Source organism: Chlorocebus sabaeus, chromosome 14, assembly GCF_047675955.1.
Source record: "Chlorocebus sabaeus isolate Y175 chromosome 14, mChlSab1.0.hap1, whole genome shotgun sequence".
Classification (NCBI taxonomy): domain Eukaryota; kingdom Metazoa; phylum Chordata; class Mammalia; order Primates; family Cercopithecidae; genus Chlorocebus; species Chlorocebus sabaeus.
In genome coordinates this window covers 23,492,767-23,507,431 of record NC_132917.1, presented here as the reverse complement: position 1 = coordinate 23,507,431, position 14,665 = coordinate 23,492,767, and the positions used below count along the sequence as shown (strand labels likewise).

The 14,665-nt window shown below is 35.1% G+C and overlaps 1 protein-coding gene across 4 annotated transcripts in view; it reads left to right on the top strand.

Moving 5' to 3' along the window:
* ATAD2B (ATPase family AAA domain containing 2B) overlaps positions 1–14,665 on the top strand; it is a 171,118-nt gene that overhangs the window by 90,716 nt on the left and 65,737 nt on the right. For all 4 annotated transcript variants that reach the window (XM_007971346.3, XM_007971345.3, XM_007971350.3 and 1 more), the window contains 3 exons: positions 871–961; positions 6,274–6,585; positions 9,915–10,050. In XM_007971346.3, coding sequence (XP_007969537.1) covers positions 871–961; positions 6,274–6,585; positions 9,915–10,050 — 539 coding nt within the window. The remainder of the gene's footprint in view (positions 1–870; positions 962–6,273; positions 6,586–9,914; positions 10,051–14,665) is intronic.

Genomic DNA, 14,665 nt, shown 5'->3' with positions numbered 1-14,665 from the left:
CTGACAAAGTAATAATATGCAGGATATATATATATATTCTTTTCTCTCTTTGAGACAGGATCTCACCCTTGTCACCCAGGCTGGAGTGCAGTGGCGTGATCACAGCACACTGCAGGCCTCGACCTCTCAGGCTCAAGGGACTCTCCCACCTCAGCTTCCTGAGTACCTGGAACCACAGGCGTGCACCACCTTGCCCAATTAATTGAAAAACAATTTTTTTGCAGAGACAGGATGTCACTATGTTGTCCAGGCTAGTCTTGAACTCCTGGACACAAGTGATCCTCCTGCCTCAGCATCCCAAAGTGCTAAGATTGCAGGTGTGAGCCACCACAACTGGCATGCATGATATTTACTTAAACTTGAATACTTTTCAAATTAAAAGCTTTTTTCAAGTTTAAGTTACTTGTTATTTTGCTCATAGTTGATCATAATACCACAAATTCTATGAAATGTAAAGTTTGTTTAAAATTATGACTATAACTTTTATAACATGAAAGTTTTTTGTTCATATATTTTCAAATGGTAAAAGTGGTATGGTGGAAAAGTGAAATATAATTTTGAATTCTAGTCCCACATGAGTCACTTAGTTGTTATATGCTGCCAGTCAATTTTCTTCACCTATCACAACATTAAATGTCTTAGGTTGTGAAACACAGAAAAGATCTCTACTACATGTCTCCCAGATTTATTGTTGGAATCAGAGTTGATGTAGATAGATGCTAAAGTGTTTAAATTTTTTAAAAATAAAAGTTTTAATGAGATATGGTTTGTCAAAATTTGTTCCACCTAACGTATTTGAAGGATTGATAATATTTTATCTGTACTTTTCTTCTTGGACAAGATTTTATATATCTGTGCTTTTCACCTTAGGCAAGAAAACACATCTTACAGATCCATACCAGGGACTGGAATCCAAAATTGTCAGATGCATTTTTAGGTGAATTGGCTGAAAAATGTGTTGGTGAGTGTTACTGTTTGAATTATTTGATTGTCATTGTTTATTCTGCTCAACCTCCCTTTCCCCTTATGTTTGGAATGTGAATAAGGATAGTTATGTTTTTGATTGTGCAATAGATTGGCTCTGCCTTTATATTTTAGAGTTATTTTAACTGTTTCACTTAAAAGTTTGAGTACTTGTAAATTAGAATTTTAACTGCCATTAGGTGTTTAGTTAACAAAGCTCAATAATAACATGCCTTTCACTGAGTGCTGGGTATCCGTAATATTAATACAGGGTCTCCTTTTGAATATCATTCACTCTTAGAAATTTTACTAAGAAGAATAGCTTAAACTTGAGAGAGAAAAGTCCATGTCAAAGCAGGACTGCGGCCTTTTACTTTTACTTTGCAGATTACACAATGGGCTCATTTTCATTCCTGTGGTCTAGAAAGAAGTTGGGTGGCAGAGGTCTTCAAAGAAAATAGTTAATGGTATTTGGTAGTATTTCCCCAAATATAAAACTTTCCAATTTAACTTTAAATTTTTCACAGAGTGGAAGATCTCTCCACAGAGTGAATGAACGCTACTGTCCTGCTAGGACGTGGTGAGAGTGTTTTATCTGCACAGATGATCACACATAGGAGATGGAATTCAGGGTTTTGACTCTAATTAGGTCTGAAATAAAAAGGCATACAATATTAGGCAGCTGAAAATACACACAGGTATTTCTCCTTCATTCTTTCCCCCTATTTTGTCTGTTTTCCTCTCATACTCTGAAAAATATAAATTAAAAAAAAAACAAACCAATCTTCATGAACTTTTTAAGCATTGTAAAGAAATCCCCCAAATAAGTCCACTGACAATAACTTACTTGGGAAAACTTTAAAGTTACCAAAGCCAAAAAGAACAACTTAATTTAAAAAATCATTGTGATCCACCATCAAATAATTAAAACTTAAATAGAACATTAGTCCATTCAGTTAGCTACATCCAAATTATCCTCTTCATCCACAGGGACCTCCATCTCTGAAGCAGCATCCCTCAGCTTTTGAACCACAAAGACCTCGACATCTTCTGGTGAGGAGAAAACGTAAATCTCTCCAGCACTACTTCAGTTTAAGCTTTGCCTGGTATAAGAGAGCATGCGCCAAACACATTTCATGTTAATTTGGCTTGACCTTTGCAAAGCCTTGTGCTGCTTTATGGGAGAGGGTGGTATTTGGTATAAAATCCAGTCTTTTCCCTTTTTGAAAATCGACCCCTTTTATTTATGATGATATTTTACTAGAGTTCAGATCAGACTGGGAAATCTTTGTCGATTTTTCTGTGAATTTGTCACAGAATGATCCTTAACTGAAATAAGCAGAAGTCAAGTTGTCAAATCATTTTGGAAATTCCCTAAGAGATAGGTATTCTAAATTACTTTCTATTATCCTGTCTACCATCTGAAATATTATACACTCTAGTTTAATTCTTCATCCCAAATAATAGAATCTTAGTTTCCTTTTGCATTTCCAAAGACAATACTCATTTTTCCAAGTGATTTTTTTAACTTTTAGGCAGTTTCTTAAGTTTTTAAGTTTTCATGGTATAATTTCTTACAAGACTGATAATTTCTCTTACCTTGTTTTTCTTCCCCTCTGTGGGGTGGTAGTATGTCTGCAGACTCTGCTTATATACCATTTTCTTCCTGGACAGTGACATAAAAATCCATTATAATTAAATGACTTCTGTTTTTTGTTAAGACATTCATTCCATCTGAGAAACCGGTTCACATTAAAAAAAAAAAAAAAACAAATTCAGATCTTCAAATGGGAGTGAAATAGTAATTTTAAATTCATTACAAACTCACTTAGTGTATGTATGCCAAACATGTTTTAACATGAATAGGTTCAGTTCATTGACATTTATGCCTAATAAAAGAGTGTGTAGTCTTGATGAACATCTGTGAAGATAGCTGACCTTTTGTTAGAGGTTATGGATTTGGTAACTTTTACCTTGAAATTCCCAAGTTCTTAGAGGTTTTTGCATGCATATTGGGTGTGATTTTTGCGTAGTGAAAAACTCAACATACATTGATATCAGGAACATTTGCATAAATAGTAGGAACTTACGATTAATGAAACACTCAACTCTAATCATATTTTTCTATTCCATTTTCAATGAGAGGGCTAAAACAATGAAAGAGTCTCAATGAAGTATCTATCTTGTGGGCCTTCATTATGTGTGATGCTGTACTTAAAACTTCATAAAATTTTGTTATGACCTTGTTTCTAGTCTAACCTCTTTAGTAGCTGTGTTTTCAGTCTTTCAGAACAATTTCTATCTTAATAGCAATATTCAGGAATGCTCTTTATTTGATATCTAAATGTATTCACAGAGTATTAGAATTGTAATGGTAGATTTAGTATGGTTATGAAAGGGATGTTTATACTTTTTAAAATATTAACTTTTAACTCCTAAAAGGCTGTAGTATATTTTCAGTATTACTAGAATGATCATATTATTTATTGTCTAAACAAGGACCCTTTGAGAGTGAAAAGGTGTGCTATTAATTATGGCAGAACAAGAGGCTTAACCAGCACATGTGGTTACCCTAAGTGTAACCCATTTAGCCATGGTTATGATGCACTTTTAAAGTTTTAGAAGGAAGTATATTAAGTCAGTAGTTCTCAATTTTGTGTGTATCAGAATCACTTCTAAAGCTTTCTTGAAATGCACATATCATCAAGCCCCCAGAGATTCTGATTCACTAGGTTTATTGTGGGGCTTGGGGATCCGTTTTTTTGTTTAAGTTTCAGTGTTTATTCAGGTGGATAATCAAGGTGAGAACTACAGATATAAACTAGTAATTCTTACTTATAAGCTAATGTAAAAAAATTTCCTCCTTTATAAGTCTGTTGGTTATAATAATTAATGTGAAAATCTACTTCATTAAATGGGGTCTATTGATCATTTCTTTGTCTGGAATAAATGAGGGAAAGATGAACAATAATACATTGCTGTTATATATGTAATTAACATGTTATGGCAAACATAAATGTTATGGGTAACATTTACTATGTAAAATGCCTTCTAGTGGCTAATTATTTGTTTTGCCTTAATAGTTTCTGAGTTTTAATTTTTTTAAACTTAGTCTTTTGCACTTAAAATAGGACCATATAGTATGTTCATTAACTGTGTATATCCTTTTAAGAAGAAATAGAAACGTAATTGTTTATATTGTTTGAAGATGGTAGTATATTCCTTATTTCCTCTGAAATGGAAGACAGAATTCACATTCTATAATCAGATCCTTGCATTATTTTGTTAACTGTTTATAACTTTGAGCTAGTGTTCTATACATTATTGAATTAATGAAACAGGTATATATGCAAAAGGAAAAGGTAATTTTTTTCCAGGTTTATTCTTTGAGAAATAGAAAATAAAATGAGACACTAGTGGTAAATTTGGTTATCCAGAGAATTATTTGTGAGACAGATTGCTGTCATGGAACAATGTTAGTGCTTAATCTGCTTATAGTCTTCTGAATTAAGTTCTTCTAGGTCATATTAAGTTTTTCCCTAACTTTTAATAAGTTTTCCTTTGTAATCACCATTTTTAGTTGAGTATTTAAATGTTCTGTAAGGTCATTGTGAGGTGTAAAAAGATAAATAGTCCAGATGTGATGGCTCATGCCTATAACACCAGCACTTTGGGAGGGTGAGGCAGGAGGATTGCTTGAGGCCAGGAGTTCGAGACCAGCCTGGGCAAAGTGAGATCCCTATCTCTACAAAAAAAAAAATCAAAAAATTAGCCTGATGTGATGGTACACACTGTAGTCTCAACTACTCAGCAGGCTGAGGCAGAAGGATTTCTTGAGCTCAGGAACTCAAGGCTGCAGTGAGCCATGATCATCCACTGCACTTCAGCCTGGGCAACAGAGCGATATGCTGTCTCCCAAAAATAAAATAAAAATAAACCTGGTATTGTTTGTTGAGGAGCTTAGTTAGGGTCTAATATTCTATAACTATTCGAATGGTTCCCCCTACTGGCATAACTGATAATTGTGGCCAAATACAAGTTTAATTGCTAACAGGAAAAACAATGTGGCTAGTTTGAGCTTTTCTTCCTTTTTGTGACAAGGATGCAACAGAGCATGAGTGTTTGTATGTATTTGTTACTCAGATGAATGAAATGACTTAAAAACACTGGGGCTTGATCTGTTATTTGATTGTATCATCCATTAAACATGGGTAATAATACCCCATGTTGGTATAACACTTAGAATTAGATTATCAGTCATTTTAAACTAAACAAAGAAAATTAATGTGGAAAATCAATGGAAATATTTTTTAATGTTCTTATTTACTTTAATATATTTGGAACTATCAGATAAATTACAATTTTATATGATAATTATGGGAGTAACTGAATGTTAATAGTTGGTTGCACTCAGAGTTGGTAGTAGAATAGCTCTGTTTTTGAAGTTTCTGTTTATATACTATTTTATACGTGTTTGGAAGTTAATAATATTAGAAAAAGTCATTTATAAGTAAGTATAATGTCATGAGGACTAACCTAATGATTGTGAATATTGATGAAGGACTGAAATGAAACTATTATTCTTTTAAAACTTTTTTTCTAAAGAAAGTTGTATATTGTAGGCCAGCTGTGGTGGCTCATGCCTGTAATCCCAGCATTTCAGGGTGCTGAGGTGGGTGGATCACTTGAGCCCAGGAGTTTGAGACCAGCCTAGGCAATATAGTGAGACCTCATCTCTACAAAAATAAATAAAAGAAAAGAAAAAGATTACACAAGTGTGGTGGCACATGCCTGTAGTCCCAGCTACTCAGAAGGCTGAAGTGGGAGGACCGCTTGAGGGTGGGAGGTAGAGGTTGCAGTGAGCCGGATTGCACCACTGCACTCCAGCCTGGGTGTGCAACAGAGTGAGACCCTGTCTCTTATTTACTTATTTTTTTGAGACCCTGTCTCTTAAAAAAAAAAAGTTGTACATTGTAATGAGTTAATCACATAATATGTGGCTTTTGTTTTAAAGCTTATATCAAGGACATACTTAAGATACATAGCTTGTTTTAATATTGTTAGCTTATGTTTTTGTTAATTAATAATATTCAAAACATTTTTAATCTTAACGTAAGTATTCAGCCCTTTGTTCAGCAGTTTTGTTTGGTGATTTTAAATGGCTAGTTTTCATTTTGCTGGTAAAATTGCACATAGTTATTGATTTAGTATTGATGATGACGTTAGCTAAAGATGTGTATATTTACAAAACGTAGTTGGTGCATGGAATAATGAATGTACCTTCTCTGTCCTTCTCCTTTTGTGCATTAGGCTACTGTGGAGCTGATATCAAGGCCCTGTGCACTGAAGCCGCCCTGATTGCGCTGCGGAGGCGTTATCCCCAGATCTATGCTAGCAGTCATAAACTGCAGCTGGATGTTTCCTCAATAGTGCTTAGTGCTCAAGACTTTTACCATGCAATGCAGAATATTGTGCCTGCTTCGCAACGTGCTGTGATGTCTTCAGGGCATGCACTATCCCCCATCATAAGGCCACTGCTGGAAAGAAGCTTCAACAACATCCTAGCGGTCTTGCAAAAAGTGTTTCCTCATGCTGAAATTAGCCAGAGTGACAAAAAAGAAGGTACTCTAAACTACTTTTTCATATTGTTAAGATGAAACAAATACAGGAATAAATAAATATAGTTTCCTCACAAGATTATTTGTGTGTCACTTTTGTAATATATCTGTTTATTCAGTACTATATATTCCAGGCCTGGCATATTACCTGGCATATAGTAGTTGCCTGGTGAATGTTTGTAAGACAAATGAGTGAATGTTCACTTTTGGGACGTTCTGATCATCTTAATGTAGGGCTATTACTATCTTTAGAAAGTTGACTATCATAATAGGTTAACCTTTAAAGCCCCAAATTGTCACCTATTAATCCTTTTTTATTTTATTTTTTTTATTTGAGATGGAGTTTTGCTCTTGTTTCCCAGGCTGGAGTGTAATGGTGCTGTCTTGGATCACTGCAACCTCCACCTTCCGGGTACAAGCGATTCTCCTGCCTCAGCCTCCCGAGTAGCTGGGATTTCAGGTGCCTGCCACCATGCCCGGCCAATTTTTAAAATATTTTTAGTAGAGACAGGGTTTCACCATGTTGGCCAGGCTGGTTTCCAACTCCTGACCTCAGATGATACACCGGCCTCGAACTCCCAAAGTGCTGGGATTACAGGCGTGAGCCACCGTGCCCGGCTTATTAATCCTCTTAACAGGCTTGCAGGTAAGCACTCTGATTATATAGAGCAGGGGAGTGGGAGATACAGGCTGGTAATTTATTTTTTTTTGATACAGTGTCTCTGTCACCCAGGTTGGAATGTACTGGCCTGATCTCAGGTCACTGCAGCGTCTGCCTCCCAGGTTCAAGCAATTCTCCTGCCTCAGCCCCCCAAGTAGCTGGGATAGCAGGTGTGTGCCACCACACCCAGCTAATTTTTGTATTTGTTTGTTTGTTTAATAGGTACGGGGTTTCACCATATTGGTCAGGCTGGTCTCGAACTTCTGACCTCAGGTGATCCACCCACCTTGGCCTCCCAACGTGCTGGGATTGGAGACTTGAGTCACCGTGCCCAGCCTGGTAATTCAGTTAATATAAGGTCATTGAATAAGTTCTGGGGCCTTCCCCAACCCAGGGAGCCTGATGACAGCCCTTGCTCTTACCTATGTTGCTATACTGCTTCTTTGGATTAAACTAATCATTTTGTTGTTGTTGGTAGGGCACTCTGCAGTGTGCAGTGCTCATAGGAGTGTAAGGTATTGATAAGGGAGTAAATGAGAACCCCATTGTAGAGGGTCTTGAGTTTTATCAAGCCTCTAGATAGTACTTTGCACCTGAGATAAAAACGGAACACTACTTTGAAAAACATCACTCATGGTTGGGTGCGGTGAGTCACGCCTGTGTAATCCCAGCATTTTGGGAGGCCAAGGCAGGCGGATCACCTGAGGTCAGGAGTTTGAGACCAGCCTGGCCAACATGGTGAAACCCTGTCTCTTTAAAAAAAAATAAATAAATAAATCAAATTAAAAACATCACTCATTTACAGGAAAAAAATTTTAAAATTAGATTAACATTCTAATCAGAGTATAAAGCTCATAAACTTTGAAGGGAAAGTAATGTCTTTTGATTATCTTAATTTCTCCAGTTCCTAGCACTTTGTCTGGAATGTAGTCCGCACCAAATAGAAAATTATTCAGAGAATTATACTAACATTAAAAAAAAATAGTAAAAATTATGAATGTTGTTCAATGAATTCTTCTGTCATAAATATATTTTTCAGAAACTTTAATTGCTTAGTGACAGAGTCACATAAGATATCACATGGAATACCTGATTTCTTAAATTTGGCAGAGGGGAATGAATATTTTACTGAATATCTGTGAGCCAGGCGCCATACCATGATTTGTATATTTTTTATTTCTGAATTTTATAACTGGAAATGTATTTCGTATGTATTTTATGTACCAAAACTTCCCAAAAAACTTATGTCACCTTTAGAAAATCATAAAAACCTTTTCTTTCATCATAGCTTTTTATCTCCATTTGTGAATTACCATTTTATAGCATTATTATCTATGTTTTCTTATAGCTTTTTTGTGTGTAAATGTAAAGTATGCTTTAGTTTCAGTTGGTAGAACTAGTTGACATGACCAGTGGAGAAGAGCAACCAAATTTTATTTGATTATCAGTAATTGGTTTTTAGCTATTTAGTCATATTATTTTTTCTGGCTTGTTTTGACCTTTAATGTTTTTCTTAGATAAATATCATTTCCTTGTGTATGAAATTATCACTCAAAAGATACTCAGTTATTTCCCAGATTAAAATATGACTTGTACTAAATATTTAGCTTTTTTTTTGCTTTTTTTTGAGATAGAGTCTTCGCTCTGTCGCCCAGGCTGGAGTGCAGTGGTGCTGTCTCAGCTCACTGCAAGCTCTGCCTCCTGGGTTCACGCCGTTCTCCTGCCTCAGCCTCCCTAGTAGCTGGGACTACAGGCGCCTGCCATTATGCCCGGCTAATTTTTTTTGTATTTTTAGTAGAGATGGGGTTTCACTGTGTTAGCCAGGATGGTCTCGATTAAATATTTAGCTTTTAAAAGCCACATGAGATCTCTATCTGCCAGCATAATTTAGTATCTAATTTTAGAATGCATCTGCATATTTTTTGTTTTGAAAGGGTATGATTTCTCTTAATCTTAATTCTCTCTCATATCCCGTACACATGTAGCATTACTTTTTATTGAATGAATTGTCACTTTTGATTAGGCATGTTTGAAGTATAGCTGTTGATAGTCCAGGTGAGGCTTTAAGTGTTGCATTCCCAGTAGAGATTTTAGTTCTAGTTAGTTCCCTGAGTGGTAACCAAAGGCCCATAGAGAGAATAATGCTGTATGAATGAGTGTATTTTTAAGATTAGCTTTGACGGAATTTCTGACTCCATCTTAACTAGACTAAGTCTTCTTGAAAAGGTGTATCCTCTTTAAAAAATAAGGGTCAGTTTGTTCCTTGTTGCTTTTATAAGAACTGGCCTTGATTCAGCTAACCTACTAATTAAACCAAATATGAAATGGACTGGTTTTGGTCATAATTAACTCAGAGATTTTTAGTTAAATAGGTGGGATTTTATGAGAGTGCCACTTCTTTTCCAGACTTGGTTTTTTTTTTAAGCCAGTCAGTGAGTTCTTCCAAATTATCTCTCATAATACTTAAGTAAATAGTCTGTAAAGGTGAAAATGTTTTATTAATTTTGTTTATAGGTTATTTTAAAAGCTGCAGTTTGTCAATTTGCCTGTATTATTTGATAGATCACTTATTAATGTCATTTGATTTTTTAACCCAATTTTTCTTAGCTTTGGTAAGGCACTAATATTAAATGACTTTATGAGCCTCATAACATTGTGATTTTTTTAAACAGATATAGAAACTTTAATTTTAGAGGATAGTGAAGATGAAAATGCTTTATCAATTTTTGAGACCCATTGTCACTCAGGATCACCAAAGAAACAGTCATCAGCTGCTGCTATACATAAACCCTACCTTCATTTTACAATGTGAGTGATTTATATCAAATTTCTTTGTATTTAGAGCGATTTTTGATACTTTATGATTAGAATTATAGTATATTTTTACTTATGGTTATAACTGTGAGGATATTGTTTTTCTGTTGTTTGGACACAATTCTGGAAAACTTTTACTATGTATTCTTATTCATGTGGTAATAGCTTGTTGGTTAACTACTTAGGTGTTTTTTTTCTCCAACTAGAAGAATCTTTCCTGCTACTTTTCTTTTTTTTTTTCTTTTTTTTTTTTTGAGACAAGAGTCTCACTCTGTCACCTAGCGTAGAGTGCAGTGGCACGATCTCAGCTCGCTGCAACATCTGCCTCCTCTGCCTCCTGAGTTTAAGCTATTCTTGTGCCTCAGCCTCCTCTGTAGCTGGGATTACAGGTGTGCGCTACCATGCCCAGCTAATTTTTGTATTTTTAGTAGAGATGGGGTTTCACTATGTTGTCCAGGCTGGTCTCAAACCTCGAGTGCTCTGCCCGCTTCGGCCTCCTGAAGTGCTAGGATTATAGGCATACGCCACTGCACTCAGCCAAGTTTACTTTTTTTTAAAGTAATGGTGTGAATTTTTTTTCCCCCATGGAGGCAGAGGAAGGCTTACCCTTAGAAAGTCAAGTCATGAGCCCCAACTTTATTGCTTTTTATTTAATGGGCAGAAATGAAATATTAGCCATGATCTGGAGTACTTTAATTTGTAATAAACTTTAGATGATCATTTAGGTCTCTAAGGCTACTAAAAGAGATTTTGATTTAGAAATTGTTCAGTAATTAAATAACTTTTTGATTTTCTAGAAACATTATACTTTTATAATTTGGATTTCATGGTTTTTCAATTTACATTTATCCTTTTATTATCTGTGTTAAAGCAACTTTTGCTGTGCACTATGCTAGGTAAACACTTTTAGTGCAAATCTGATTTTAAATTAAGAGGCCAAGTAATGTTCAAACACTAACAGCATCTTTACTTGCATTTGCATAATTAGCCCATACTTGAAGAACCATAAAGCTTCCGTTAGATAGATCTAATAGCACTTCTATTAGAAGAGGCTGGATTGTGTGTACTTTTAATATTTTGAACAAATTTAAGTCTCCAACTTGAAGTTTTCCTGTGTAGATTTTGGTGAAATGTTGATTATTTGCATTGATAACCCTTTCTTGTTTTTCGTTTTTTAAAATGAGGCTAAATTACTTTCATCTTCTCTTTTTTTCTTCGTATGTTCTTTAATAGCAAACTCTTTGTAAGTTTTTTTCTTCTTCTCCAGATCCTTTCTTTTATGCTCTCAGGGAAGTTTTTTTATAGGCTATTCCAGCATTTTACAAATTTGTTTTATTGATAGTTATGGGAAAGCCATTTTTTTTTTTTTTTTTTTTTTTGCCTTTCACCTGGCTAGCCTGTCTCTCTCTCTCTCTCCCCCCTTCCCTCTCCCTCCCTCTCTCCTTCCCTCCCTCATTCTCTCTCCTTCCTTCTCTCTCCCTCTCCCTCTCTTCTTCCCTCCCTCCTTCTCTATCCCTCCCTCTCTCTCTCCCTCTCTCTCTCTCTCTCTGTGTGTATGTGTGTTTGACAGTTATAGTTATTTGAATTTGTATTATGTAGTAGCAGAAACAAAGAAACTATCAAAAGACATGTGTTTAATTTTATAAGATAATTGTTGTCAATAAAGGAATACAGAAATAGATTTTGATATTAGAAAGTATCATGTCCAGTGTTAAGTTTTAACTTTTTATTGAGGACATTTCCTGCCACTGATTTAATGTGAGACATTGGTATGGCTCATTTTGTTTTAGCTTTTCTGAAAGAATTGGTTTAATTTTAGCTTCCTTTACGTAAGCTTTTCGAGTTCATTGATTTGACTTTCATTAAGTAATGAGACAACTATATTCTAGAATAAGCATTTTTTAGATGTTTTAGTAATATTTATTCACTTATTTCTTTGTTCACCTACCCATTTATCCAATTTTTCTTTTTTTTACCCTATGCCAGGCATTGTATGAGATACTGAAAACCTAAGCATGAATAAGATATAACATAGTTCTTTCTTTGGAGAAGGTCTCACTATTGGGGGTGACAAACATTGCAATACTGTGAAAGTGCTATGAAAGCAGAACTAATTCTGCTGAAAGTCTGGGAAGTTCTCACAGGAGAAAGTGATATTTGCTGTCCTTTTCATTATGAAGGGTTAGGAGTTTGCATCTGAGTGCTTTTTACAAATTAGATACACGTTTGGTATGTGAAGATCTGTGCTTCATATTCAGTAATATATATAGGCCTCTCAACAATCATACTGCATTTGTGGTATCTTCATTTTATAGATGAGGAAACTGAAGCACACAGAAGTTAAGTAAGTTGCCCATGATCATGTTGCTAGCAGGTGGCAGAGCCAGACTCTGTGCTGTTTGTTTCCTAAGATCTTATTTTTCCAAATTATTTCTGAGCTTAGTAAGTAGCTAGGGAATTGTATTGCTTCTTTAGGTAAGTTGAGCAATATATTTCACACTCTCCAAGAAGCATACACTGTAGAATTAAGGCCTTTAAGATGGGCAACATATGGTCTTTTTTGTTTGGTTGGTTTAGTTTTCTGTTTGAGCAAGATGTATTAGTATTACAGACGAATGCAGAAAAAAAACTGCTTGGCCAGAAGAAAATGTAACTTTAGTGCTGGTTTTTAGTCACACTAGCCTGGGTATTGCTGGTGGATTTCTGGAAACAGTCTCCTGAAACAGTGTTGAAACCTTTTCTTTTTTTTTACATTTAATATAAAGGAGAAGTCAAGATAGTTAAGGTTTACCAATCTGGTAGAGAAGCCTTGTGATGGAAAATAAATTTTCTTTCTTACTTTATATTACCATAAGGGTGATTAGAAACAGAGCTTTCTGAGGTTTTTCAAATGAAAATAGCTTTGTTTTTTCTGATTAGAAAGATGATATACACTGTAGAAAATTCAAGTAATAAAGAAGAGCATAAAGAAGAAAGTAAAAATTAAAGCCCCAGCACCTGCAGGTAATATTTGTTAAAGTTTTGGTGACCACACTTCCATGTTCTCTCTATGCATGTATAATGTATAGACCCATACATTATCTGGATTATATCCTCCTCTAAGTTGTTAATATAACTTACTTTTTCACTATGTTGGGAATATTATTTCATATCAGCATATGTTTAATACCACTATTTTAAGATAGCTGCATATTATCTTACATTTTGGATATTCCACAATTTATAGACCCTTATTGGTAAAATTTGAAGGTTTCAAACTTCTTTTATAAACAATAGACTTGTTTGTAAGTATACATCTTTACACCACTATCTGATTCAAAGCGTAAGATAAATTTTTAAGAACTGCAATTGCTGTGTCAGAACGTATACATTTAACATGTTGACACAGATTGTTAAACTGCGTCCCAGAAGGCTTGTACTAGTTTACATTTCTCATACTAATGTATGAGAGTGGTATTTTTCTTATACCATTGTCAGTTCTGAGAACTGTCTTTTAAAATCTTTACAAACCAGATAGATGAATATAGTATTTTTTGTTTGGTTGAATTGTTCGTTTGTTCTTTCGTATATTCATTCACTCATTCAAATGTTTTGTGAAAGTGCCCATCATGTTCCAGACATTGTCTTGGGTACTTGGGATAGGGCAGTGAACAAAATGGGTAAGATCCTGGCCCTCATTGAACTTATATTTTTAAATGGAGGAGATGGACAGTAAAACAATAAATGTAATAGCTTGCTAGATAGATAAAATGTTAGAAGATAAGTACTATGGGAAAAAATGTAGAAGATAGTAGGAGGTTGGGGAGTCCCTAGGAGTGGAGTGAGTTACTGAATACTTTTGGGCATACATTTTGGCATCTTTAGATCTATCACATATAATTTCAGAAAAGTTGTGCTTTCTTCTACTGGTTATGAGGATATCAATTTTCCCATCCTCTCATTGATAATGGGTGTTGAAATTAATTTTTGGTTTATTCATCTAACAGATAAAAGAGGTCTATCATTATTTTCATCTCTGTTTTCTCAATTTTTTAATCTTTGTGTTGATGACTACTGTTTCGTTCTCAAGCCTAGATTGCTCTTGATCTTCAGACCCTGACCAGTGACCCATCTCCCCTTGGTTGTACCATGGATCTTTTCATACATAGCTGGACTATATCGCTCCTTCTCTCCCTGTGACTCCCATGAGCCACCATTCATTCAGTTGTCTCAGCTAGAATTTGACATCATTCTCAACTTCTTTCCTTTTATTTCTTTCTTTGTCTAGTCAATGACCAAGTCTTTTTGATTTTTCTTACTAAATAAGTCTCATTGCAGGCTATTCCTTCTTCCTCTAACACTATTCTTGTTGAACTGTCATTCACATCTCATGCTTGGGTTACTATAGCAGATGCCTGATTATCTTTCCTCTCATTTGCCTTCTTTCAAAACCCTTTCCCAAACTGACATGCTGAGATAGAGTTGTCTGCCCTAAACTTGTATATGATTATGTTGCTGCTCTAAAGTATCTTAATGCTTCCCCATTGTCTTCAGTACACATTCCAAACTTTTATTTTTATTTTTATTTTTTTGAGATGGAGTCTTGGTCTGTTGCCCAGGGTGGAGTGCA